The 27,639-nt window shown below is 42.7% G+C and overlaps 3 protein-coding genes and 1 long non-coding RNA gene across 12 annotated transcripts; 2 read left to right on the top strand and 2 right to left on the bottom strand.

The window, feature by feature from the left end:
* LOC8058852 (transcription factor SPEECHLESS) lies at window positions 2,515–6,046 on the top strand. Its single transcript, XM_002437016.2, has 3 exons — window positions 2,515–3,146; window positions 3,270–3,917; window positions 5,389–6,046. The coding sequence occupies exons 1-3, from the start codon at window positions 2,721–2,723 to the stop codon at window positions 5,455–5,457; spliced, it is 1,143 nt and encodes a 380-aa protein (XP_002437061.1). The 5' UTR covers window positions 2,515–2,720; the 3' UTR covers window positions 5,458–6,046.
* LOC110431153 (alpha carbonic anhydrase 8-like) lies at window positions 10,695–15,171 on the bottom strand. Its single transcript, XM_021449868.1, has 2 exons — window positions 15,011–15,171; window positions 10,695–10,956 (listed from the first exon to the last, which is right to left on the bottom strand). Exons 1-2 carry the CDS (start codon window positions 15,169–15,171, stop codon window positions 10,695–10,697), a joined length of 423 nt encoding a protein of 140 aa, XP_021305543.1.
* Window positions 15,937–19,581, bottom strand: LOC110431312. Of its 2 annotated transcripts, none has more exons than XR_002448789.1 (3): window positions 18,085–19,581; window positions 17,285–17,361; window positions 15,937–16,335 (listed from the first exon to the last, which is right to left on the bottom strand). XR_002448789.1 is itself a non-coding variant. In XM_021450305.1 (3 exons), the coding sequence occupies exons 1-3, from the start codon at window positions 19,370–19,372 to the stop codon at window positions 16,230–16,232; spliced, it is 363 nt and encodes a 120-aa protein (XP_021305980.1). In that variant the 5' UTR covers window positions 19,373–19,581; the 3' UTR covers window positions 15,937–16,229. The 2 variants fall into 2 exon arrangements, 1 of the variants encoding a protein (XP_021305980.1); XM_021450305.1 differs by having other exon boundaries at window positions 19,193–19,581.
* LOC110431330 lies at window positions 23,549–26,753 on the top strand. 8 transcript variants are annotated; one of them, XR_002448824.1, is made up of 5 exons: window positions 23,549–23,822; window positions 23,904–25,004; window positions 25,273–25,330; window positions 25,586–25,686; window positions 25,791–26,753. It is a non-coding gene; the product is annotated as an uncharacterized LOC110431330 (long non-coding RNA). The 8 variants fall into 8 exon arrangements; XR_002448821.1 differs by having other exon boundaries at window positions 25,273–25,904; window positions 26,030–26,753; XR_002448820.1 differs by having other exon boundaries at window positions 25,273–25,686.

A 27,639-nucleotide genomic window follows, 5' to 3' on the forward strand; every position in this document is an offset into this window, starting at 1 on the left:
GGTGGGTGGTGTTGATCTATGACTTGGTGTGGTGCCAAACCTTGAGGAGCTCAACATCTTCATTAACAACCTCTAGGAGGGTGTGGTAATACTTAGATCTGAAATCACAACTCATTTCACTCTAATTTCATATATCATTTAGGGCACTAGAAGTTCGGTTGGTCTGCATCAGAAGTTCTGGTATCGCTGACCTGAACTTCCGATCCAGACCACCAGAACTTCTGGTCTGGTATTTAACTTCCGCAAATTCAAGTTTGTGAGTTTCAGGTTTTGTAAAAAGGCCTATTCACCCACCCACCCCCCCCTCTAGGCCAATTAGGTCCTTTCACAAATATTGTGTTTTCATGTGAGACATGAAAGGTAAACATTAGTTTACACAGGGAAGCTTGAGCACAAGGAAGTCATGGCGGATATGATGAATATATGTCAAAAGCCTCAACCCAAAAGCGGATTAGTGACTAGTGGAAGTCACAGGGATGAACATATATGATCAACAATTAGTTGGAAAGATCAAGATGATGATCAGAACTAAAGCATGTTGAGAATACAAAGTATAAAGTAGTCTTGTATGGCCGGAGATCAGTGAAGGATCAAGTCTGTCAACAATCAGAGTTGAAACACAAAACTTTGCTTTAATAGATGTAATAGCTTTTGAGAGTTTCGAGCTAGGGTCTCGATCCCAATCACATTGCTTTTTAAGTAGTAACAAGTTAGACTAGGACAACTATTGCAGACGTGCGAGTACGTTGAAGTGAACTAATGCTTTTTGCACTTTGTTCGGTTACAAATAAAGCGAGAGGTAACCTTCCCTTATAAAAAATAATGCTAAACAAGAGAAGGCAACACATATTTCCCTACAAGAACTAGTTAACACATTAAATGGACAAAAGAAAAAAATATGTACCATTTATTTTAATAATCATTTAACAATCTAAAATGAACCCAAGAGCTCATGAAAGATATGAGTATATAACTAAATTACAGCTTTAAAAATATACAAAATCAACAATTTGGTGTCTAAATGTTAGCTATGAAGTATGATATGTCTATAAATGGTATACAGTTAAATAAATATCTAGATTAGAATATAAAAATAATGAAAATAATAGTATTCAGATTTCCCTTGCTATTAACATGCTAACAAGAAATATCACATGAAAGGATATATGTGGCACGATAGAGGCAAGATAGTAGACTTTGGACCGCACGAAGATTTCTCACCTTTATATACCTTCCATTCATCTCTACACATATCAGCAAGAGTTGATAACGAAGATCATGCCTCACTCTATGTGAAATCTTTAGGATAAAATGACTAAACATAGGTATTTAAAAAACCAAAGTTTAAGAACCACTACTACAAAAAGGAATTATAAGGAGGGCACTTTGTGTAGTCATCTCTATAAATGATCACACAGACTCCATACAAGTGCATGCTTTTGTTCATATTTCACAATATGGTGGGCATCCTATGGTGTTTGTCTCTATTAATCGACTATTAACGAAGGTATGTAGTCACCTTCAGATACTCATCTCCATTAATCGATTAACAAAGGCAGAGTTCTTAAGATGTCCACCTTTATAAATGATTATTGACAAAGGCCTACATTCTAAGGGCCCAAGTCAGAAGTTGATTAATAGAGGTGTCATGATTAAGAGGATTGCCTCTAGAAATAGTTATCCTAAAAAAGTGCACAATCTTTTTCCATATGAACTCAAAATGATTAAGACAGAGTGTGTAGTGTAATGGTAGAAAGTGAATGGATTTCATTTGTAGAGTCAGAACTCTAATAAAGGCATCTTACCTTAAGACACCCGCATTAGTTATCAATCTACAAAGATAGCCCAAAGGATCACCTTTGTAAATAGTTCATTAACAAATAGCTTCTATTGATAAGAAATATCGTTCATCTCAGAAAAAATTTAAAGCAACTCCAAGAGAGACTCTATTCATTCCTAAATGCTAGGAATAGAATTTTTAATTAAAAAATAACCCTCCAATATCTTTTCTAAATGATTATCTAAATATAGTCATCTTGTACTCTGGATTTTTCACTAGACAAAAATAAAAAGACGTGAACACGGCTATCTAGAGTGAGCACGAGATATAGCGAAACTGTTAGAGAGTGAAAAGATATAGAAAATAATTTTTATGCAAATAACATTGCAAACTATGACTTAGAGAGTAGGATTTAGAAAGATTCTTGAAGTTGCTCTTAGCACACACAAAAAGCTAGTTTGATTGCTATTTACATGGCTTAGTTAATTACTAGTTTAAGGATTTAGGCGTGGATGACTCTTTTGTAATCAATATATGTTATGCATATGTCTACCTTGGTTGGGACACCAACGTAACATACCAAAGCATGGCTATAGCATAGTAGTTGGGCACGCCCACATTCAATGGACATTTATCACCCATGCATGTACGTGCTCCCTGGCCAGCCGTCTTTGCTTGCTTCCGGCCCCTATTTATGACCCGTCGACGCTTCTCATGAGCAACCACGAATGAGGAGGCAGCAAAGATCGACCTCACCATACGTACGCTTTAAGAAGAGTAGACATATAGCTGGCCAAGATTCCTCCGATCACGCACACATTCTCTCCAACCGTACCGTTGGTTCCTTCACCAAGGCAGAGAGACAAATATTCTGTGTGTACTAGTACTAGCTTGCTCTTGTAGTACTTACTATAGGTGCTAGCTAGAGCAATCATCATATATGGCGGAGGCACTGTGCGATCAGCTCTTCTCCGACGTCGACGGCGAGCTTATGCGGCAGCACACTTCCGACACCGACGACCTCTTGGGCATCCTCGAGGCGTGGGAGGACTGCGTCACTGGCGGTGGTGCAACTACTCCCCGCGGCGCTGATGTCCTCCATCAGAGTGCATCTGACGCCGCCGCAACGCCAAAGGCAGCGGCAGCTAAACGTCGGCGGCAAGGGTGCCGGGAAGAGGACGGCACGGCGGTGCCGGCGCCAAAGAGGCAAAGGTGCTCGCCGGTGTCCTCGGATGCAGCGGCCGCGAGTGAAGATGGTGCGGCAAATAAGACCTCGCACATCACAGTGGAGCGTAACCGGAGGAAGCAGATGAACGAGCACCTCGCCGTGCTCCGCTCGCTCATGCCTTGTTTCTACGTCAAACGAGTAACTACTCTTACAACTTGTATTACTAATAAAGCCGAGAGATCGATTCATCATCTGTTCCATGATTACTATTGGAAATTTACCGGTTGTACATGTTTTGCACGTTATGGTATGATTGCCTAGGGAGACCAGGCATCCATCATTGGAGGGGTGGTGGACTACATCAAGGAGCTGCAGCAAGTGCTGCAGTCGCTGGAGGCCAAGAAGCAGCGCAAGGCTTACACCGAGCAGGTGCTCAGCCCACGGCCACCGGCGTGCTGCAGCCCTCGCCCTCCGCTCAGCCCCCGGCCGCCCCTGCCGCCACTCAAGTCCACGCCGCCAATAAGCCCGCGGCCCGCCGTGCCGATCAGCCCCAGGACGCCGCCGCCGGCTCCCAGCAGCCCGTACAAACCCCGCAGGCAGCCGATATCGGTGCCCCTACCGCCACCGGGCTCGTCGGCCTACGCGTCCCCGGCGATGACGCCAACACGGGAGCCAGCGGCAGCATCCTACCTGCCGTCGCTGGACACCGTCGCTGCCGACCTCTGCGCCTACGCCGCCACCAACAAGCAGCTGCAGCCGGCGCTGCCAGCAGCGGCCGGTGGTGTCGTCGTCCTCCCGGACGTGAAGGTGGAGTTCTCCGGCGCCAACCTGGTGGTGAAGACGGTGTCGCACCGCGCGCCTGGGCAGACCGTGAAGGTCATCGCCGCGCTGGAGGGGCGGTCACTGGAGATCCTCGACGCCAAGATCAACACAGTCAACGACACTGCGGTGAACTCCTACACCATCAAGGTGCTCTCTTCTTTGCTTTTCATATATAAATAAATCGTAATTGGTTCATCAACTCAAATAGAGTATATTCCAACGATTTCTTGTTCCAGAACTTTTTTATCCAATCTAATAATTAAACTGTACTCCCTCCGTTCCAAAAAGAGTAACGTTTTTGACTTTCAGACATCGTGTTTGACCGTTCGTCTTATTCAAAATTTTTATGTAAATTATAAAATAAATTAATTACGAGTAAAATATCTCTAATGATAAAATAAGTCTTAACAAAATATATAATATTTATATAAAAATTTTGAATAAGACGAATGGTCAAATAAGATGTTTGAAATTCTAAAACGACACTCTTTTTGGGACGGAGGGAGTAGGGGTAAAACCCCTCCAGATTTTTCAAAAAAAAAAGAGTATATTCCAACGATTTGTACGTAGTTGCAGTATAGTAGTACATCTTTTCATCAGAAAAAAAAAATCTTTGTAGCACACATTCAGCGCGCCTAACGTGTTCAATGTAGTATGGACACGCCCATATATTATGACGTCGTCAGCGCAAACAATATTAATCAATAATTGTTAACTAAATGCATTTGTTTCATGTGAGCTTCCCATAAACTGCATATTGAAGTTGCAGTGATCGTAATTGTGGTACGTAGGGTAGCTAGCTATGTAGCTAGGATATACATAGGCTGTACCCGGAGATATATTGGCATCCTGGCACATACAGTAGATCACATGCATTTGCTCTCGAAGTGACACTATGCTCGCATAGTGTACTGGTGCAGGGTTCCTATTGTGCACTGTGCATTAACTCTTGTATGCTGTGTGGCATATGACATCTCTTTAAGTAGATCTAGTTTTCTGCCTTATTTTGCTGTTTTATTCTTTTTTATTATTTTTTGCTGAAAAAGTTTTACTTTTCTAAACAATCAATAATTTCTGCTTTGTTTTTGCTGTTTTCTTCTTTTTTCTATATTTTACTGAAAATTTCTACTTTCCTATGCTATTATTTTAAACTATCAATAAATTATGTGTATTTGGTTGGTTACCATAATTTACCATACCACGCCACACTTCCTACGCCTGACTTGAGATGGCAGTTTGGTTCGTTGTCACGTTTGCGGCATGCCGCTGCAAAAGCATAGCATAGTAGTTCACTTTGTTACACCACACTCGCCAAAAGTTTGATGCGCCAGACACCTGCAACTGCATTATGGCGTAGTGAGGCAACAAGCCAAACTAGCCCTTGCCGCATCTTGAATAACCAAATCATTTCTCACTAATTATTTGTTCTTACTTTATTCGTCATTGTCGGACCTGTGCATATTTCATGATAATAACATAAAAGAATAATATCTAATATACATACCTGTCCACATCCCACATATCATGTCATCATATGAACTAAGTCTATTTTACATGCTACCGCCGTCACTTTGCTTTGTACACTCTTCACTTACCAGTCTATCGATCCATCCAACAGATTGGAATAGAGTGCGAGCTCAGCGCTGAAGAGCTGGTGCAAGAGATTCAGCAAGCGTTCTCGTCGTAATGCATGTATCAGTATTCAGTAATTCCGATCCAATTCGTCGAATACACGTCGCTCATTTGGAAGCTAGCTGCAGTTAATCAGGTGTAGTAGCATAAGAGGTCTTTGAATAGCCAACCGGGGTCACTTCAAAGGCATTTACTGACATAGTTAGCAAGCAAATAAAGTAGCTTGCCGGACCAGCAGACCGATGATCATGTTACGGAATGCCAAATTAGTACTATCTACTAGTCACAGCCGACGATCGATGATATATGTATGCGCATCGATCTCATTAATTATCTCAAGATGCAGAGACCCCAAAGTTTCTATCTTCTGTTCTACATGCCATACGTTGACGCGTGTTTCAGCATTAGGAGGAGTGCAAGTTTCTATCTTAAAAATGTGATTTCAGTCTGTGTCCCATGTTCGATTCGCCACTTACGCCAATGGCAGGTTATCCTAAGAGCAGAAAATCATATGCAACCAATGTTGACGACATGGCTACAAACTTATGTATAATTTATTTTATTTTCTTCTATTCTTTCTTTGTCTCCTAAGCGAGGCTTGTAATATTTTGTACACTTTATTTAAATTTTTAATAAAATCCAGTAGGGGGTAAAACGACCCCTCCTGTTTCCCTAAAAAAACTTACACCAATGCTATGAAGCAAATTTATGAACGTAGTTTTTTTTCCTTTGAGGGGCATGTGCTTCTCTTGCTGCGCGTCATTAGATATACACATACATGTACAGCACGAGAGAGACAATGTCTTGTTGTACATGCGCATCTTCATGCACATCCAATAGCTAGCAGGAGAGTGCATGCATGCCATTAGGGGGGTAGATTTTATACTTTCCATCAAGTTCCATCACAACTACTTGGACTACTCCAGAGTTCACACGATGATGGCGGCATGCTAGATCTATTAATTGAATCATTTGCAACACATAGCCAAGCCTCCTGTGCACAAATAATGGACTTTTGTGGACCGTGTTGTGGGTTTAAGTACTACCGACACTACTGGAATTCTCAAAGGCCCTAAAACAGGTGGCAAAGGCTTTGCCGACTGCTTTACACGTGGCAGTCGGCAAAGAACACGTGGCAAAGAATCCGTCGGCAAAGAAACCTTTGCCACCTGCCAAGAGAAAAGCAGTCGGCAAAGCCTTTGCCATCTGCCAATATGGCAGTCGGCAAAGGGAACGAACGTCGTCGTGAGATGACGGAGCGCATCCCCTTTGCCGACTGCGGCTTTTCTTATTTTTTTTATAATAGAATTTCTTTGCCGACTGCTTTTTTTGGCAGGTGGCAATGGGCTCTTTGCCGACTGCTTTTTTTGGCAGGTGGCAAAAGGGCTCTTTGCCGACTGCCTTTTTTGGCGGGTGGCAAAGGGCTCTTTGCCGACTGCTTTTTTTGACAGGTGGCAAAGGGCTCTTTGCCGACTGCCTTTTTTGGCAGGTGGCAAAGGGCTCTTTGCCGACTGCCTTTTTTGGGCAGGTGGCAAAGCTGGAATAAGTAAAATTTCAGCCTGTTTTTTTTTATTTTGTATCACAAATATGATTATATAATCAGAATTCACATATATCACACAGATCCACATATATATCACACAAATCCACATATATAGCACACATAAACCATAATAAATGAGTTCAACAAGTCCATCATCCAACAAATCATACTAAGTGTGCAAAACCAACATCAAACATCCAACATGGTGTGCTAAACCAACATCCAACATCCTGCAAAGTAGAAGAACCATATAGCTAGTCACGCGTCCTGCGACTCGTCGCCACCGTGGTGTGAAGAGCTCCCAGTTGGCCACAGAGGCCACGAAGACGGTCCAATCTGCGGCGCGCTGCTGTACACCCACCCAGATCCGACCTGCTGGGCAGGCGGAGGGTCGCTACCCCACCCGGAGGCCCCCGCCTGCGTAAGCCTAGGAGGAACACCACCTGGTTCCACCTGGCCTGGAGAAAGTCCATGTGGAGTCGGGTTTGAACCTGCCGATGGTGGCTGCAAAGAGAAGTGATCTCATTAGTACATGTGGGATAGCCGTACAAACGAAAACAATAGACAGACTGCTAGAAACTCACCGGAGTCCCTAAAGGGCTAGGAACAGGGGGTGGAGCAAGAACAGGGGGTGGAGCGAAGAAAGAAGCTGGCAACGGAGGACATCTGAAACCAGGGATCTCCAGGCCCTGAAAGAAGCTGGCAAAATCTTTCATCTGACGCGCCGAGTGCTCCTGGATAGCCTCCAACTGCCGCCGATGGGCCTCCTGCTGGGCCGCCAGCTGCTGCCGATGAGCCTCCTCTTGGGCCGCCTGTTGGGCCCGTAGCTCGGCCAGCTCGGACTGCAATATTACACTCGTGATGTTTAAACAATGCATAAGAAAAGTTACATATGTAAATCCAATAAACGACAAATAGTTACCTGAACCACCGCCATCATCTGCGTAGAGCTTGGCCACCGAGGCTGTATGGGGACGTCCGATGAGGTCGTGCTGTCTAATCGACGAACCTCACGAAGGGTGGGAACGGTGGCCGGGTCGATTACGCTGTGGGCAAGAAAGTACCGCCCATGCTGCTTCCCTCCTCCCGTCCTCATCAGGACGTCCGTGTCAAGAGGCTCGGTGGCCGGATCATAGGCCTCACCATGGCGCTTGCGAACTGCCTCGGTGTACTGGACGACCTTCTCGTAGGCGTTTGGGTTGGTGAACGCGTCGGCCCCCTTCGTCGGGTCGTAGACGTTCTCCGGATCTGTCGCTTTGCCCTGGTGAGATAGGACATAGCCCGTGAACTCGTTGATCACCTGGCCACCATGCGACTGGGTCTACGAGGAAAACACAAGAACGATTACACGTAATGAGAATGAATAAATAAATAAATAAATAAATAAATAAAGTAGTGTCAAGAGTACCCATGTGTCCATGTAAGCTCCAAGGGGGCGGCTCCCTTGGTGGTGTGCTGCACCTGTCCTCCCCTTGGCATGTCCGGACTTCTCCCTGCGCTTCACGTATGCCTCAGGTGTTGTCCACGAGTCCACAATCGCCTCCCAGCAGTCCATGTGCATTTTGCACCAATCAGCAGGATGCTGTAGAACAACATGCACTTGGGTGAGTAAGAAGATGAATTAGAATGGAATCAAAATTAATGTTTCCTACTTACCTGGAGGTAGATCTCCCTGGGGAGGTCAGTTTCGGGCGAGAGGATCATCGCCCTGGCTTGCGCCTTCGGCAGCGACTGGCCAAGCACCTCGGCGTGGTAGTTGATAAGGACCTGGAGGTGCGCCTCGTAGTACATGTCCTTCAGTCTCTCCATGCAAACCCTGTCCTGCACTCGTGACGCCTCGATCTCGTGCCCCGGCTCGCACGTGTACCACTCCTGCATACAGATATCATGTATCATTTCATTATTTCAACTATGTCCAACAAATGCATTCACATTAACAAAGCCATGCGATGAAGACTCACCCAGAACTCCCTCTTGATCACGTCAGCAAGGGGAACCTCATCTGCATCCTTGACCTTGTAGAAATCCGGCCACTTATTGGGTGGCTTTTGGATCCCATCTATGGTGACAAGGCCAGGATAGTGCTTCTTAAGCAGGAGGCCCAGCATGCCATTAATATGGCGTGAACTGCCCCCGTTCACAAGCTTCCAGTTGCTGCACGAGTCATTAAGAACAACTGTTAGTCCGAAGTTCAATTTTCAACATGTCATATGAATAAATTGTGAAAACATGAATGGTTACTTACTTTGGACCCTCGGGTCGAATCAACGGACGGTGGGCTACCGCGAGCGGGGTGGAAGGGAGGCGCGTGATCCCGCGCTGGTAGGGCTTCCTCGAACCTGAGGAAGACGTCTCCGCTGGTGTCGCCCCGCTCCCGCCCTGGCTGCCCCGTCCTCGCAACCCCCGCCCTCACCGCCCCCGTCCTCGCCGCCGTCCTCGCCACCCCCGTCCTCACCGCCCCCGTCCTCGCCGCCCCCGTCCTGGTCATCGTCTGGGGGAAAGAGCTCCCTCGTCGACGAGCGACGTGTGCGAGACCTCGCCGACAACTCGACCAACGGCAGCTCGTCCTCCGCCTCGTCGTCGACGCCGGTCGACATGTAGATCGAGGTGACCTTTCGTAGCGGTCGTCGCCGTCTACCTCCGCCTGGCATTTTGTCCTATACATGCAATGACAAAGATTAAACCAATTAGCACAAATAATAATAAGAACAAAATGAATTAGAAACATAATTGCAAAGTAATAATAAGAACAAAATGAATTAGAAACATAATTGCAAAGTAATAATAAGAACAATATAGTATTACATGAATTAGAAACCGAAGTCCTCATCATCATTATCACCATTGTCATCATCGCCTCCACCGTCATCACAATCACTGCTATCATCATCACTATCAATATTATCGAAACCGAAGTCCTCATCATTTTCATTCTCGTCACCACCTCCATCGTCCTCAACACCTAGTTCGCGCCGAGCCCTCCATCGCTCAAGCATCATTAGGTCCTTAGCATCTTGCACCACTTCACCCTCATCCTCATCGATGTTGTTGTCTACTTCCATACCCATTAGTGAAAGAATTTCTATCTCCAAACGCCCTTCTAGCCCCTCAGGTTGATAGAACTCTCCACTATCTGCCTTCGGGTCGAAGTTGTAATCATCATCGTTTGGGACAGGCGCTTTACCACGTGGCGATACCAATTGCACAAGGTACCATCCCTTAAGCCTCTCGTCTTTTTGGCATGCCCACGGAAGATAATAAACTTGTGTGGCAACTGGTCAAAAACAGCAATCACTTTTTTTTTGGGGGGAGGGGGGTTGCGCTGGAACATTACACCTCAACAAACTATTGTGATGGGGGAGTAGGTTACCTGTACCTAATAGCTTGTGCATTTTTCAATGGCTCCCTAGAATTTCACTGATAGCAGACAAATTGTGAGGAAAAAGAAAACAGCAAACCTGCTACCTGTTACTTCCCCGTGATTCACAATGGTTATTATATATCTAATTGACGCGCGCTTACATGTTATCAGGCCATTGGAATCTCAATGGAACACACATAAATCACAGTTGCAGAAAACAAGTCAGAAGCTCGGAGAAGCGCGTACCTTATGTGAGATGAAGACGCAGGGGCAGGGCCGTCGTTGGAGGGGAGGGGATCCGTGAGCTGCTGTGCCTGTGGTGCACACGGACTCGATCAGGGCGTGGCTGCGTCGTCGTCGTCGTCGTGGCGGTCGACGGCGGCTTCGATCAATCCGTTCCAACCCGCACCACCGCGAATGCCACGTCGGGTGCCGGGACGGGGCGTGGCCGGGAGGCGAGCGTGGCGCAGGGGAGAGGGGCGGGGCGGGGCGCAGGCGACAGGGGCAGGGCGCGGGGGAGAGGAGTGTGGCGGAGGGGAGAGGGGTGGGGCGCGGCGTAGGGGAGCTGGGCGGCAGCGCTGCGGGCAGGGGAGAGGGCGGCGGCGCTCCAGGCAGGGGAGTTGGGCGGCGGCGGCGTAGGGGAGCTTGGCCTGCGGGTGCGGACAGGATGAGGCGCGTTTGTTTTTTTTTTACAAGTCACGGTGGGATGGGGCCTTTTAGGGTTAAGTCCTTTGCCGACTGCCACTTGGCAACGCAGTCGGCAAAGGCTCGAAATTTTAATTACGAAAATCCTTTGCCGACTGGCTGGATCCAGGGCAGTCGGCAAAGCACTTTTTTCTCTAATTTATTTGCAGCCTCAATTTGCTTCAATTTTTTTCTCCAAACTTTTTGAAATTATTATTATAGGCTCTAGATGTGATAGAATGACACCTCAAAAAGTTTCGTGATTTTTTTACCTTTTTGGGTATATTTTGTTAATTTATTTCATTTAATTGAATTGTCCACCGCATAATCCAACTTTGAACTACAGGTGCATTAAATAACCAAACTTAGGAATTAGAAAAATGATATTCATATTGGAGAGTTTATTTTGAGGCCGTGTCAAGAAACTCATCCAAAATTTTGAAGTCCTTATCTAGGGAACACGATCATCCAAGTGTGGTAGATGTGATTTTTAATTATATAAAATTTAAACAAAATCGAAAAATTACGAAACTTGTTGAGGTGTCATTTTATCACATGAGGAGCCTATGATAAATATTTGAAAAAATTTGGATCAAGTTGTGACGTCAGATGTACAAAACTCAAACACTTACGCATGTGATCACATGTGATCATATTGGAAATGTCTGATTTTTGTTCATCTGATACTGCAACTTGCTCCAAACTTTCTCAAATTTTTTCTATATGGTCCACATGTGATATCATTAAACCTCAAAAAGTTTTGTGATTTTTTTACTTTTTTTTGCTATATTTCATTAATTAATTTCTTTAAATTGATTTTTCCGCTACATAATCCTACTGAACTATAGGTGCATGAAATAGTAAAACTTAGCCATTTGAAAAATAATATTCATGTTGAATAATGTATTTTTAGACCATATCCAAAAACTAACCCAAAATTTTGAAGTCCTTGTCCACGAAACATGATCATCCAAGTGTGGTAGAAGTGACTTTTAATTATATAAAACTCAAACGAAATCAGAAAATTACGAAACTTATTGAGGTGTCATGTTATCACATGAGGAGCCTATGATAAAAATTTTAAAAAAATTGGAGCAAGTTATGATATCAGATGTACAAAACCCAAACACTTGCGCATGTAGAAATGTGTGGTTTTTGTTCATCTGATACTGCAACTTGATCTAAACTTTCTCAAATTTTTTGTATAGAGTCCACATGTGATAACATTAAACATCAAAAAGTTTTGTGATTTTTTGACTTTTTTTGCTATATTTCATTAATTAATTTCTTTAAATTGATTTTTCCGCTACATAATCCTACTATGAACTATAGGTGCATGAAATAGTAAAACTTAGCCATTTGAAAAATGATATTCATGTTGAATAATGTATTTTTAGACCATATCCAAAAACTAACCCAAAATTTTGAAGTCCTTGTCCACGAAACATGATCATCCAAGTGTGGTAGAAGTGACTTTTAATTATATAAAACTCAAACGAAATCAGAAAATTACGAAACTTGTTGAGGTGTCAAGTTATCACATGAGGAGCCTATGATAAAAATTTGAAAAAAAATTGGAGCAAGTTATGATATCAGATGTACAAAACCCAAACACTTGCGTATGTGATCACATGTGATCATATTGGAAATATCTGGTTTTTGTTCATCTGATACTGCAACTTGATCTAAACTTTCTCAAATTTTTTGTATAGAGTCCACATGTGATAACATTAAACATCAAAAAGTTTTGTGATTTTTTGACTTTTTTTGCTATATTTCATTAATTAATTTCTTTAAATTGATTTTTCCGCTACATAATCCTACTATGAACTATAGGTGCATGAAATAGTAAAACTTAGCCATTTGAAAAATGATATTCATGTTGAATAATGTATTTTTAGACCATATCCAAAAACTAACCCAAAATTTTGAAGTCCTTGCCCACGAAACATGATCATCCAAGTGTGGTAGAAGTGACTTTTAATTATATAAAACTCAAACGAAATCAGAAAATTACGAAACTTGTTGAGGTGTCATGTTATCACATGAGGAGCCTATGATAAAAATTTGAAAAAAATTGAAGCAAGTTATGATGTTAGATGTACAAAACCCAAACACTTCCGCATGTGATCACATGCGATCATATTGGAAATGTGTGGGTTTTGTTCAACTGATACTGCAATTTCCTCCAAACTTTCTCAAATTTTTTTTATAGCTTCCACATGTGATAACATGACACCTCGTCAAGTTTCGTAATTTTCCGACTTTGTTTGAATTTTATAAAATTAAAAACCACCTATACCACACCTGGATGGTCATGTTCTATGGATAAATACGTCAAAATTTTGGGGGAGTTTCTGAAAATGACCTTAAAATAGACTCTCCAACATGAATATCATTTTTTGAATGACTATGTTTCATTATTTGATGCACCTGCAGTTCAAAGTAGGATTCTGCGGTGGAAAATACAATTAAAGAAATTAATTAACAAAATATAGCAAAAAGGGACACAAAATCACGAAAGTTTTTAAGGTTCACTCTTATTGCATGTGGAGTCTATGAAAAAAGTTTGAGGAAGTTTGGAGCAAGTGATGACATCGAATGTCTAAAACCTAAATTTAAATTTCAAAAATAAAAAAATTTGTCTTTGCCGACTGCCTATGGCAAAAGAGACGGAGTCAGTTGGCCGCCACCTTTGCCACCAGCTTTTCTTTGCCACCTGCCAGGCAGGCTCCTTTGCCGACTGCCTTTCTTTGCCACCTGTCAGGCAGTCGGCAAAGGACGTCTTTGCCGACTGCCTTTCTTTGCCACCAGCCAGGATGGCTGGGCAGTCGGCAAAGAAAGTCTTTGCCGACTGCCCTGCCTTTGGCAGGTGGCAAAGGATTTTAGCAGTCGGCAAAGCCCAGTTTTCCTGTAGTGTGAAGAGGCTACTATTGAGCCATTTCGGATGGGCCTGGAGTGGGCCGATTAAACCAAACCCACTCTGGAGTGGGCCATCCTCTCAACCTAAGTATTGCACTATTGCAATTTTGGAGTAGTCTTGGGAAAAAAAACTGCATATATGGACAGAAATTCTTATAAGGTTTTAATAAGCCAATGCAAGCACACATATGCTTCTTTTCTTACTATTACGACTTCTGACTCCCTTTTAATCATCCACATTAATGTTATAATAACTCATGCTAGAAATTCAATCTATACCTATCTATAAAGAGCCAAAATTTCGTCTACCCCCAAAGTTTTCTGTCCACCAATCCGCGTCCGTCCTGAATTCTGACGGTGGCTTCAATGTGGGTGGAAGAGAAAGAAAATAGAAACTTTTCTAAGGTTCCTAATGCAAAATTTTCTATACATATCAAATAAAGAAAGTATAGAGAGATCTAGGTGCAAAGTGTTTGTCCTCTATCTGTATATTTACGAGGGTGTTGGCTTGAGATTTTTAGCTTCGACTGATTCTAGCCAAAAAGGCTAACAGGTTGCTTCTATTGGAAACGATTGAAAACGAGAACTTAGTGCCTTGACATTGGTTTCGGTGATCCTGACTTCGTTTTTTTTGAAAACATGCAACGACATGTGTTTCATTAAGCAGAAGAAGAGTCCGTACACCCCACAGTAATCCGTAGATTACCGAAGAAACCCTACGCCTACTGGTAGAAAGCAAGAGTTTACATTGCAGAGAGGAAAAGCGCTACAAGAGGAGGCATACGCGCACTAAGAATGCGAACGACGGCACACCAGAGCCGAGAGGCGGCGAAACCCGGCCGCGATCCCGAAGTCGGCCTCGTCGAGGATCGCCTGGAGGATCAGCGTTGGCGAGCGAGGCGTCTCTCCAAAGGTTCTCGCGTTCCGTTCTTTCCACAGGAACCTTGTCGCTCCGCTCATCCTCCACCATGGACAGCAGCAAGCCCAGCTAATCCTTGCTTTCCTCTCCGGCTGCCGGCGTAGCCCTGGCCTTCCTACTATCTCCGGTGGCTCGACGTTGACCACCTCGCCCACCTCCATCATCTCAAGCACGATCACCTTGAACTCCCTCGCGCCCTCCTCACCAGCGCCAGTGGCAGCAACACCCGCCGCCCAACGGCCGCCCGAGACAGCGCGTTTGTCGTACAGACGTTCACGGCCTTGCCGAGCGCCACCGGGGCCTGGGCGGCCTGCTGCTCCGCGAGGAGCGACCTCACCATGAACGCAGCCTCGCGCTCCTAGACGTCGCAGATGTCGTCGAGCGCGCGGAGAAGAGGTTCACGGCGCACACCTTGCGCATGGCGCGCCACCGGGGCTCGTAGGGCGCGAACACTACGTCCTGGTAGTTATACGCCATGAGCTCGCTGCCGAAGTTTGGCGGGCGGCAGCTGAAGTTGGCGTCGCGGAGGAACTACTCGGCCACGGCCGCCAAACCCGCCACCACCAAGTCGGAGTTGCCGAACCGCAGCCGCAGCAGCGGGCCATACACCTTGGTCAGCTCGTGCAGCGTCTGGTGCGTCTTCCCGCCCAGCTGTGGCAGGTTGCCTAGCACGGGCTAGCCCCTCGGCCCCCACTATGCCACAAAGCCATATTAGTGACGCGTCTAAACTGTCATTAGTGACACTAAAAACACGCGTCACTTTTATTGCGTCTCTGATGTGAACATACCAGTGACGCATAAAACCGCGTCACTAATGATCCTCAGTAGTGACACGTCAAGTCAAGACACATCACTAATGATGCTCAGCAGTGACGTGTTCAGTCAAGGCGCGTCACTAATGACCCTCAGCAGTGACCTGTCCAGTCAAGACGCGTCACTAATGACCCATTATCAGTGATGCATACTGCTAAGACGCGTCGCTAATGTTTACTCGCTGTGACTCGTTCAGCCAAGACGCGTCCCTGGTGTGGATCTGATAGGTGACTCATTTAGCCAATACGCGTCACTAATGATAATTTTTATATAAAAAAAGTCTCGACCTATACGTACTGCTATACTATTTGGGCTCCAGTTCAGTACCCCATTATTTAGAGTTGCTACAGAAGCTTTGGCTGAAGATCTATTTCACACATTACACATGTTTCATCCATTTCAGCAATAAATTTATTTACAAACTTTGATACAACTTAGGCTACAAAGTATTTGTCGAATGAGCCACAACCTAAAAATACATGAGCAGTAGCCTAGATTTCTAATAGTACAAGAGCTAACTGCTCTATGGTTCTTGACGCACAATACTTATTGCATTATAGAGAGGCATTCACCTTATTGATGCCACTATGGAACATAATGCTTTGATATTTGCAGCACAATGCCTTTCCGGTCAGTTGTTGTCAATCTTTCACTGTTCTTTCTAAGCAGCTGGACAACAATAGTACTTGTCCTGCAGGCACATAATTTCAGTCATATTTTCAACTGCTAATATCAGAGAGAAACATATGAGAGAGAGAACACATGCACTTTAAGAATTTCAGTCATATTTTTTAGTGATAGCATTTTATTTAAATATTTGGGTCATATTTTTTAGTGATAGCATCTTATTTAAATATTTAAGTATCAAGAATACTATGCTTAAAAGTCAAAACAGGTATGATCGGTTGATATTTCAGTCATATTTCAGCTGTTAATATATAAAAAAATAAAATTATGCAAAAGAATAAAGTAGCCATGAGTAGCCTCTAGCCTCAGCAGTAATTCACGACCTCATCAGCCTTTTAAATAGAAAATAGATAAAAAAAGGTAGTTGTTTAGCTAATGAGACAAAGAAAGGCCATGCATTAACAGATCTCTGTGAGTCAATTCTATAACTCGCTGAAGTTAATTTTATCTTGAGTTATTTAATATGAATTTTTAACATATCCGAATGAGATTAGAAAAAATTAGTCCATAAGTGCATAGCCTTCCTGTAGAAAAATTGTAAGCTTTGTGCAAAGTATAGTGGTAAAGGGTTTAAAGCTACCCCAAAAGCAGATAAGGTTGTGCAGTAAACTACTACTGAGACAGTACAGAGCTAGTTCAGTACAAACAATACCAGAGAGATATACAGAAGGTATGCGACATTATGAATGAAGGCACTCATTATGAACCCACAGAAAAATAAGCTGAGCAGTTTTGCTGACTATTGGGCAGTAAATAAAAGGCAAATCAAACAGTGCAGTACATCAACAATTCTTAGCATAAATTACAGAAAACCAGTATGATATATCCCAGATAGATTGCAGAAGTACAATAATAGGTATTTGATCCAAACAAATAATAATAGGTACTTTGAACCAAACAAATAAACTGTTTCATAAAGGGGACATTTCTATCAGAAGTGAACTGATGCTTACCGAGCTGAAGCTGAAAGATGCCGATGGGAATTGATAAAGAAAGGACCTCCAATGCTGCTCCTCTGAGCTGCTGAAACCTACAAGCAAAGAAAAGGTAGGACACAACTCAAATTGTGCGTGTACTTTTACTTCTAACTTGAGCAGTAGTGCTCACTCAGCTAAACAAAAAAAATACAAAGAACAGCTGGGAACAGTTACCTACACATAACAGAAAGTCCATACAAGTGATCAATAAAAAATGCAGTTGCTATATGTCTCGAGAATGTGGATCTATAGAAGTGATAAGTAAAAAATGTGGCAATGCTTACCTACCCGTAACAGATCTTAGTTATCTATTTAATGTTTGCCATACCAAATAATTTCAGCATGGCAGTAGGGCTACTTACAGGATTTTGGAGAAGTTGCCATGCTTGTAATATTTCATCAATAAGCATGAGAATCCAATAAAATTTTAGTTCAGGTAGATATATTTTCAAAGAAATAGATTTCATTTATATACATCAGACGCATTCCAACAGCAAAAAATACAAAAAAAACCAAACAATGTGACTAGAGTAACATAACATGATCAATCTAAGTATAATACTATCAACCCTAGTGGCAGATCAAGAACCGGCCATATAGGGTATTCTACCAATCCTAGTAGCCTGATCCTGTAGGCACAACCCTGGTCCAGTGTGTAAATATAGAGCCTTTCCTTCACCACAACCCTAGTCCAGTGAATTTACACCTTCAGAAAAGCAATTTGTAATCCCAAATGGCACTAAGAAAGTTGCTCGTGCTAAACAAAGGAAAAGTACCTTACTGCTTCCTGGAACAAGACTTTGAAGAAACATCATTCTCTCTCTCTCTCTCTCTATCTATCTATCTATCTTTTCAGTGCAAATGTAATACCACTGATTAGCATCTGTCAGGTGTCACTTCTCACTTCGCTGCCTCACTAGAAATTGCATATAAATATACAGAAAAGGTTATGCAACTCTTTCAAAGTGCCAGTAAAATAATGCAAATTAAATACAAGTTGAAGTGCCACTTATATATACTTTGATTGCAGAGAGGACAATTCTAGTTCCTCAGAAAAGAAAAAAATATTGGACCAGTGGTCACTTGCATTCAATTTAGTAGCACTAGGCATTACTTATAGGGTCTTTTACTGATTGTTGCTACCTTAATTTACATAGCTTGATTAAACACTTTCCTTTGCTAAGAAGGGATCATATACTGATCTACATGATTACTAATCTGATTAAGGCAAAATAAACAGACTCAAGCAAAATTCAACTGCTTTTCAGGATATCTGCAGATTATTAATAAATCTTAATTACGCAGCATATACTGAAATCAACTAGTGAATTCCTTGAAATTACTAAGCCATGCAGTATCTTGGCAGTGAGCTACTCCAAGAAGGTAACATAGTAATACACTACATCATACTGACAAGAAGTATCCAATTTTGTAACAATCCATCACAATTTACTCCTAATTCACTAGAGGCCAAGCACGACACCATCAATATAGTATAGGTCATATATAACAAAATGTACAAGTCACATACAGCAGTACATAAATTAAGCACTCCATGCAGCTCTGCTTCTGACTACACAAAATTAGAAATTATGTTTCAAACAGTATTTAACACAAAGGCATAGACTTGGTGACCAATTTGGAACAAAAAACAAGTCTGAATATAAGCTAGCCTAGAGATTGCAGATCAAACAAATTTAAATCTTAGAAAAAATTGCGAGGCCAAGTCAGGTGGTCTTGCCGGCATTGCCTCGAACACCTGCTAGGCATGGGCACTGAAGACATCGTCTGGCTCGAAGAAAGTACTCTGCGTCGGTGGTCTCCAGACCCTGCATGAGAAGAAGGTTCTGCAGGGATGGGGTTGAGGATGGGGAGGGTGCTCACCGCCACCGGTGCATGGGGGCCCACTCGCCGTCGCTGGTAGGGTGTGCGCCGTCGAGGTTGCAAACCGTCACTGACACAGGCTGGGAGGAAATGTGTTGTCATCGGCATGGACCCCTGCGTGCGCCAGAGCGAACCCCGCCTGCACCGCCTGGAGCAGTACCCGCCTGCGCTATTGTCCATGGCACAAGGTAGGTGGAGGCTCCAGCTAGATTAGGGGAAGGAAGAGAGAGATGGTGGTGGTGGAAGAGGAGCGGTGGAGGCAGAGGAAGAGATTCGAGAGGTGGCGTGGCGGTGGCTGGTGGAGAAGAAGGGGCGACCGGCAGCCGGCGGCGCTGGATGCCATGGGGGAAAGGAGGCGAGAGAGAGATGACGGGAATGGGGTTACATCTGGTGGATCCAGATACAGAGTCCAAACTTAACTCTTCAATTAGCTGTATTTTATAATTTTTTTCAAGTCCAACAAGGTGAGCTTTCCTAAATAAATAAATAATAAATACTTTCTTTGTCCTTGTAATCTTCAATTTATAGAATCCATGCCAGTCCAACTTTTCAAAATTTAATCAACTTTATATAAAAGAGTATAAAATAAGTATCTTATGAAAATATATTCTATGATAAATCTAATGTACTAATTTAGTACTATAAATTTTAGCATTTTTTCTAGAAATTTGGTCAAAATTTTAAAGTTTAACTTAACACAATTCTAGAACTTGAAGCTTTCAGACAGAGGGAGTAATAAACAAGCAATAATTCACCGGCTAGGTGAATAGTGATGTGGCTCAATAGGATGAGTCACTCATATGTCTAAATGCTAGTGGTGCATCCAGCCAACACACGTCACTTTTATTAGCCGTGACGTGTTTAGTTGAGAAGAATCACTAATATACTTTTTATTAGTGACGCGTCTAGACAAAACGCGTCACTTTCCTTACTAGTGACACATTTTGTTGAGAAGAGTCACTAATACAACCACATATCAGTGACATGCCTTGTTAATATGCGTCACTTCTATTATCACTGACGTGTTTTCTTGGGGCGAGTCACTGATACCTTGTCATTAGTGACGCATCTTGTTTCTAGGGCATGGCCAGCAACTTAGCAGTGACGCGTGTTGTTTACCCACGTCACTAATATACTTATGAGTGACGCGTTTCAGTTCTGAGTCACTAATTGAGTGTCTCTTTTGTGCTGTTTTGGTATAGTGCCCGGCGGCAAGCGGCGCTCGCCTCGCCACCGCCTGTTGCTTCCAGAAGAGGATATAGCAGACGTTGTGAAAATTTCAGTTCGCCAATCTTCTCTAAAATCGACCTGTCCTCAGCTGCATCAATTCAGCTGCATCAATGATAAGCCTCAGCTGCATCAATGATAAGAAGAAAAGGAGAATAGAAACTTTTCTAGGGTTTTCAATGCAAAATCTCCAATACATAGAGCACACGGAAAATACAAGACCTAGGTGCAAAGTGTTTGTCCTATTAGTTTATTTTTCTTTTATTCTTTAAATTGGTTGAAAATTGATCGTGTAGTAATTCGTAGAAAAAAATCTAAAAATTACAAAAGAAATTTTGTTCAGCTCCACATATGTAGATCCATGCATTAAACAAAAAAATATCACAAAATTTAGTATATCTTTTGGCTGGAGAGGCTTGCCTGTGCTTTTTAGTGTAACATTAAAAATGTAGTTATCTTGCTCTAATTATTATGAATTTTTTATAGTAGCCTATCTAATTGTGATGCTTTATTTGTGGTAAAAATTCTAGCACCATTCCTGTATATCTCACCGATTTACTAATTTACCTAGATTTATGCTTGCAAAATAGTTTACAATCAATTTAAACATGTAAAAAAAATGCTTCCACTACCTTCGCACGATGTGTTGTTATGTCATATAAACACTTCATAAGCCATATGTTCATAATCTATATGCATTTAACTGATATATCATATTTCATAGGAATCCTAATCTAAATAAAAAATAAAGCTAGCAACAAACTTCTCATGTTTTAATATAATACTAGGGTATATTAAGAGGTAATATTAGAATAAGATAAGGTTTGCCTAATTTCTATTTTTAATATTATATAAATATGTCTCCAAGCTACATATTATTATAAATATTAACTATCAAAAAATAAGTTATGGACTTTAAATTTTATAAAAAGGATAAATATAAATAGATATGTAAGGTTATATCATCACTTTCTATTACCATTTGATGTTTTTCTCCCGTTGCAACGCACGGGCTAGTAAAGTTATAAAAGAAAAACAAAAAGGCATCGGTTCTATGAACCAACCATTGTGTTGACAACCAATATTGTCCATTTTGTAAAGTTGTCAAAATATATGGAACGGACTTTGCCATTGCATTCCTCCCATCGAGACGGTCAAAATACATATATGGAACGTCTAATTCAGAGTCCGGATGAAGAACCTATGCCCTCGAGAAAATGCGTGAGTTCTAACAAACGTCGAGAGTTTCGACCCGAGTCAAGAGTTTCGACTCGACTACTGGTAGAACTAATAAAAAGGCATGTTCGGATTGGGCCTTCGGGATTCTGATCTGAACTATTCTAAACTCGTGGGAAATATGAAAAATAAGACTTAGAGATGTTTCTTCTAGGATAAGACAATCAGAGGATCATGGCCGATTGAGTTCTCATCTATCCAATCGACACAAAAACACAACAAATCAATCTACTACCACTCTTTTATCTTCTCTTTCCCTCTACCTCTCCTCATTCTTCATCACTGTTGCATGGACGGTGGATCGACGACGGTGTTGACGGGAAATAAGACCCAGTTCTATATACTCAAAAGCCCATCAACAGTCCTCGATTGAAGGAAGATAAGCATCACATGAACATATTCATCACGAATAAAGTTCCACTTGTACTCTTAGCTTGTTCAATGCAGGGAAGAAGGAAATAAGCCCTGTGGGCCCCATAACCTAGGTCGGTCAACCAGGGTTTGGGCCCACCAGGGGCTCCCTCCATGGCATGAGCCATGGCATACTCCAAGGAGTCAATCCCAACCCTTGGATCCAAGTGTGCTTGCCCTCAACGTTCAAACACTTAGCACATGGATCCTTGGGCCTACATGGAAGCAAGCAAGGGTGCAACTAGACTCAATTTTGGACAACACTTCACAGACAAGTGGGGACACCACCAGGAGGCCAGTGGTTTGCCAGGGGCCCCAAAGGTCGGTCGGCCGACCAACCAATTGGGTGATGCCACCTCGCCCAACCTCCCACTAACCTAAGGACCTTCCAGAAGGTCAGTGGGACCCACAGTCAGCCAAATGGCAGGTCGACCGACCTACATATGGGCCCCATCTGGAGTCGGTTCACTCCCACCGACCTTCCTCATGTGTGGTAATGCTCCAACCGTCCATCTAAGGCGGTTGGGAGGTCGGTGCATCCAAAGGTGGAGAAGGAAGGAGCACGCGGATCGCTGACATGGCACCCCCTCTCTCACCCCTATATAAGGAGGGGTCCTCCATCTCCCATTACACATCTCTCATTTTCATTTCCAAATCCCACTTGGGAGATCAAGTGTAGTGTAGTCTAGTCTAGAGTGGGAGTTAGAGTCGAGTCGAACGAAGCTTGGGTCTCCGGAGCTGTCTTCTGGAGAGTCTGGTATAGCTCTTATACCTTTTCTCTTGTATTACATTCTTTATATCAATATAGTCTTTCTTTACTTTACTAAGTATTTACTTCAAGTCTTTACTTTGAGTATTGCTTAGTGCATTACTATACTTGTAGTAGTGTTGTGTCTTAGTCTTATTAGTGTAGCTGCCTTAGTTAGATTAGTGTCTTCAACACCTTGTGTGTTTTCCACTACCATTAGGGGCTTTGGCTATTTACGTGATAGTTGAAGTTATAAGACTAGTGTAAGCGAGGTGCTTAGGCTAGCGCTTATTAGTGGATGCCACCGTATCAAACGTGTTAGCGGGCGGTGGCGAAGCGTGACAGGCCTCTGCTTCCCAGTAGATTCTATTCACGTCGGGTACGATCTGTAGGCGCCCATAAGACAAAAGTCCGCTTGGATAGGAGTTTCGTCCTCCTATTGCAGTCGACTTCCACCACACAAGGTTGTTTGGATACTAGTCTAGTTGAGTCATTTACATTGATCAGGATTAGAACACAGAAGTAGAGTTAGATACATAGAAGTCCTTACTCACTCGTTGTCCTCCCACCTAGCTAGCTCACTACCAGTTATCTTTACTTACCTTTATCTGACTTATCTATTATTCTATCTTGCTATTCTTACCCCCTATTAGCACTAGTGAACTTTTAGATTGAGTAGACACAAACCACGGATATCCATCCATATATATATTTATTGGAGAGTCTTAGTCCGCTTCCCCGCGATCCACCTCGCCGACCCTCCTCTTTCTTGCGACCCCTCCTCTGTCCTCTCCCACGCCACTCCTCTCTCACGCCTAGTACCAATGATTAGGGTCGCGCGCATGACCTGCTCGAGCTCAACCCCCTCTGCCCCGCGTCCATGCCCTGCGACGTGATCAACGCGGGCTCAGCTTCCCCTCGAGCGGTGTGGATTGGTGCCCAATCGGAGTGTGGTGGCAGCGGCGGAGGCGCCTCGGGGTGTGATCTGCTGCGACTGGCTTCATCATGGTACAGGAGGCAGTTTTTTTCTTCTCTCGAGCGAATCAAATTGATTGTTCATCACGGTGCCCGCTCCTCTCGTCGTCTCAGGATTGAATTCGCGGTAGATGTACCCACTCCCTCACATCACAGCTTATGTTTGCTTGAAGATACTGAACTGTGGTATGTGTTTTCTTGTTGGCCCTAGGTGCGTTCTCTAACCCATTGTTTAAAACTCTGTTTCAATTGCTTACTTATAGGTGTTGCTGCTCTCCTTGCTCAAGGTACATGCCCTCCTCTTCCCAGCCCTATCTTTGATTCATCATCTTCAATATCGTATATTGCTTAATTAATTGTGCAGCTATAATTGAAGTATAAAGTTTTGGAAATCTGAAGAATTAAGTTTCTGTGGCCCATATGGTCTGGGCGTTTGGCATGCTGTTCAGAGATTTTCTATTATTCCAATCATTTTAGGGTCTATATATAGTTGTCTATTTCCAATTTTTGTTTAGGCACCACCGCACCAGTGGAAAGTGGAAGATGCTTCAGTAAGCGCAATATCTCTTATTTTTGGTCCAAGAACTCAGGTATTGTATGTTCTCCCTTGCGTCGGACTTGCAGTTCAAGCAGATTTGTAGTGAACTAATTTGTTCGTGAGATTCATAAGCATCAATATTTAATTTAGTGAGTTGTGTCATCTTAGGAATTAAAAAGGGCAGATATGCTCTTACATGCCTTCACTTGTTATTTTTCCCTGCTATACTTCTGGGGAATATAATGGTAGCAATACATAATGAAATTCAACACCAGGCTTAGAGAATTATTGCAACAGGTGGAGGTGTGCTATTTTTTAAACAAAGAGATTAGCACATGTGCAGTTGTGAGTTATTCTAAATGATTTTCTCACTGCATGGGTTTACATACTTCTTTTTGCCCTCTTCCTATATTTGTACTGTTAATGCCTTCATGCTTTGAATAATTCATCTTTTTTATGATAAGAAATCATGGGTATGTTTGATTACATTTGGACTATTGAGTTGGATGCATCACCAGATTTACTCTTCACTTGTAGCTATTTTTTTCATTGTTCAGAGAATGGATATGGCACTTTCAAAGCTTAATAGTGGTGGATGGGCTCATATATGCCCTGAAGGAAGCCATTTAATGGATGAAGGGAAAAATCATTGCTCCTACCAAGAGAGGTGTTGCAAGGTTAGAAAATTATTTTCCTCTCATAATGTTCTTTCTTCTAAAGAATACTAGACAACTTATCGCCATCAGTTTATTTCTGTCCGCGTAGCAAAACCTCCACTCTGCTTACGCATATATGTTATAGACTTGTGTTTTAAGGTTCTTACTTATTGATCAGTTCTGAGTTTTACTCAGTTTGATTGCCTCTTGCATCTAACTTTTGAACTAATATTTATGATAATAGTACCATTGATCCTTATCTAACTGTAAGTGCTTTTGATTGTAACAGCTGAACTAACTTAGGTGGGGAATTGATGAACCCCTGAGTTTCTGTCACTCATACTGAGGTAATTTACACTTCATAGGAATTAATACTATAGCAGTTTCTGGAATGAGGTACAATAGCAACAGACCATGTTGCTTGGTTATTTAGATAAGACATTTAACATGATCCATACTGTATTGTGTGAATAGGCTATAGAAGTTCAGGCAACTCAGCCAGCTAATTGAATATCATTGCCATTTTATGTAGATGTTTATTGTAATTTCTGAAATGATTCATGGCTATCTGTATTTGAATCTGATCTGATCCATTTATACAGGTGTGGATACATGTATTACGCCTACAAACTTTTTTGTTTTCTTTTTGTGAAAAAGATTGGCTCTGACCCAGTAAAGGAGAGAGTCCAGTGCAGTTTATTTGGTGATCATTAACACCAACATCAGGATTTTACTTCCTTGCGTCTTCTTTAATTATCGCAGCAGGTTGCTGAAACTATTTTTTTCTATCATCTTCAATTTCATCAGATGCTGCGGTGTTTCAGGAGGACTTCAAGGATGATCATCAATGTGACCTCTTGATTGGCGGTCATGATCCCCTTGATTGGTGGCCATGATGATGCTCAGATCCGCCACTCCAAGGTCCACATTGATGATGCTCAATCAGGCTAAACACTTGTATATTTATCCGGAGGAGGAAATATTGTAATTTCTGCTGTCGGAAACCACCTGCAGCCTCCATTGCTGATATTGTTCCTTGTCTGCAGTGTTTCAGTGTGAGGCTGTGCATGCATGTAAATCCACAGATGAGCACATGATAACAGAACAAGGACATCGACCTGAACATGCATCGTGTTTTCTACAGTTTTAATTAAGCTGCATCTTCTAACTGTGATGTTGATTGATCCAAGTGTGTTGTGTGCTCCCCCACCTACACCTTTGGTCCCTAAAAATATTACTGATTATTAGGCTAGTCCTGTGGCAACCTACTGTAATGTTGCTATCTAGTCATTGTCTTCATAGTTTACTGTTTTTTGGCAGCCATGAAATGCCCCAGTGTTTCAGGAGTCTCACGGCATGAGCACGCACTGAGCATGCTTCTGCATCAGCACGCACTGAGCCTGCTTGGTGGAGTCTGCCTCGTGTGGCTTCGCCGCAAGGCGTTCACTGCGCTGCAGCGACAGAATGGAGACCGGTGTCCTGGGCCTGAGTATAATATCTACTGCTAGATCAATAACATCAACAGTAGAAGCATAAGCAAGTGTACAGGGATGCTTGGCATGCATGGATATTTTGAAATTTTTAACAAGATGTTATTTTCCTCATTGTAAATGGCTGGATAGAGGTGCTTCAAAAACTGCCTGGGCTATGCTCATTGTTAATGCTTGCTTTGCTCAATATGCCTCTGATTTTTTAAGGCTACCAGACTAGTGTTGGAACTGCTACTACTAATATTTGACAAAAGTATGATCTACTTGATAGATCGATTGAGAAGCTTAGTGACACATTATGGAATGTAAGGACTGCTCGTGTTTAAATCAATGTACACCAGCTTCATTTGTTCTGTTTACTAATCATAGTGAAATGCTACATGATTTTTGTGCCTCCGCCTTTTTGTCCTGTGCAAATTTGAGTTAACAGACTCCTAGCGTTGCTTACTGAATCAATTTCATATTCATGTTAATAGCAAGCCACTTTTAAAATATCTTAATAGGAAATTATGTCTCGTTGCAAAGATTTAGTACTTATCCTCTGCTTTTGAGAATTTAGCATCCTGCACTTTGGATGTTGCTGCTGCTGACTACTCACCATAGCGCTGGCGTTGCCATCTCTTTGCAACAGATCGCTGATCTCACCACCTGCAGTCCTGGAGTCTGCAACAGATCGACTATCGTGACACACCCCACACCCACTGTACAATTGAGCAGCAACGATTGATAATCCTCGCAGCTTCTACTTCCTCGTCACTGTGCCGCCTGTCCAAGTTATCCCTCCCTCCCTACTATTCATAATTCTCAAGGGCCTACCTGACACACGCAGGGGAGTGTGGGCAGCCTACTGTTCTAGGGGTTGATCCCTTGTCTTGCCACCATCATGATCCATATTTGTTTTCTCCAACTTAAACCAATTTGAAATGCAATATACTACTATTTAGTAACATGGAGTTCTGAACATGGCTGCAGTATTTTAGTTGCACACATTGCTTGACTACCATTAATCACTGTCTCAAACTTTGTTTAATCATCTCTGATTGTCATGAGAAAAATGAAAGGATTAAATCTTGTCTACCCAGTCCAAGGCTCCTACATGTTGCTACCATGAAGAAGAGAGTAGTGGATAAGCTCCGGATGTTCTTTCATATTTCCAACTCTGGAAA

The sequence above is a fragment of the Sorghum bicolor genome, chromosome 10, assembly GCF_000003195.3.
Source record: "Sorghum bicolor cultivar BTx623 chromosome 10, Sorghum_bicolor_NCBIv3, whole genome shotgun sequence".
Classification (NCBI taxonomy): domain Eukaryota; kingdom Viridiplantae; phylum Streptophyta; class Magnoliopsida; order Poales; family Poaceae; genus Sorghum; species Sorghum bicolor.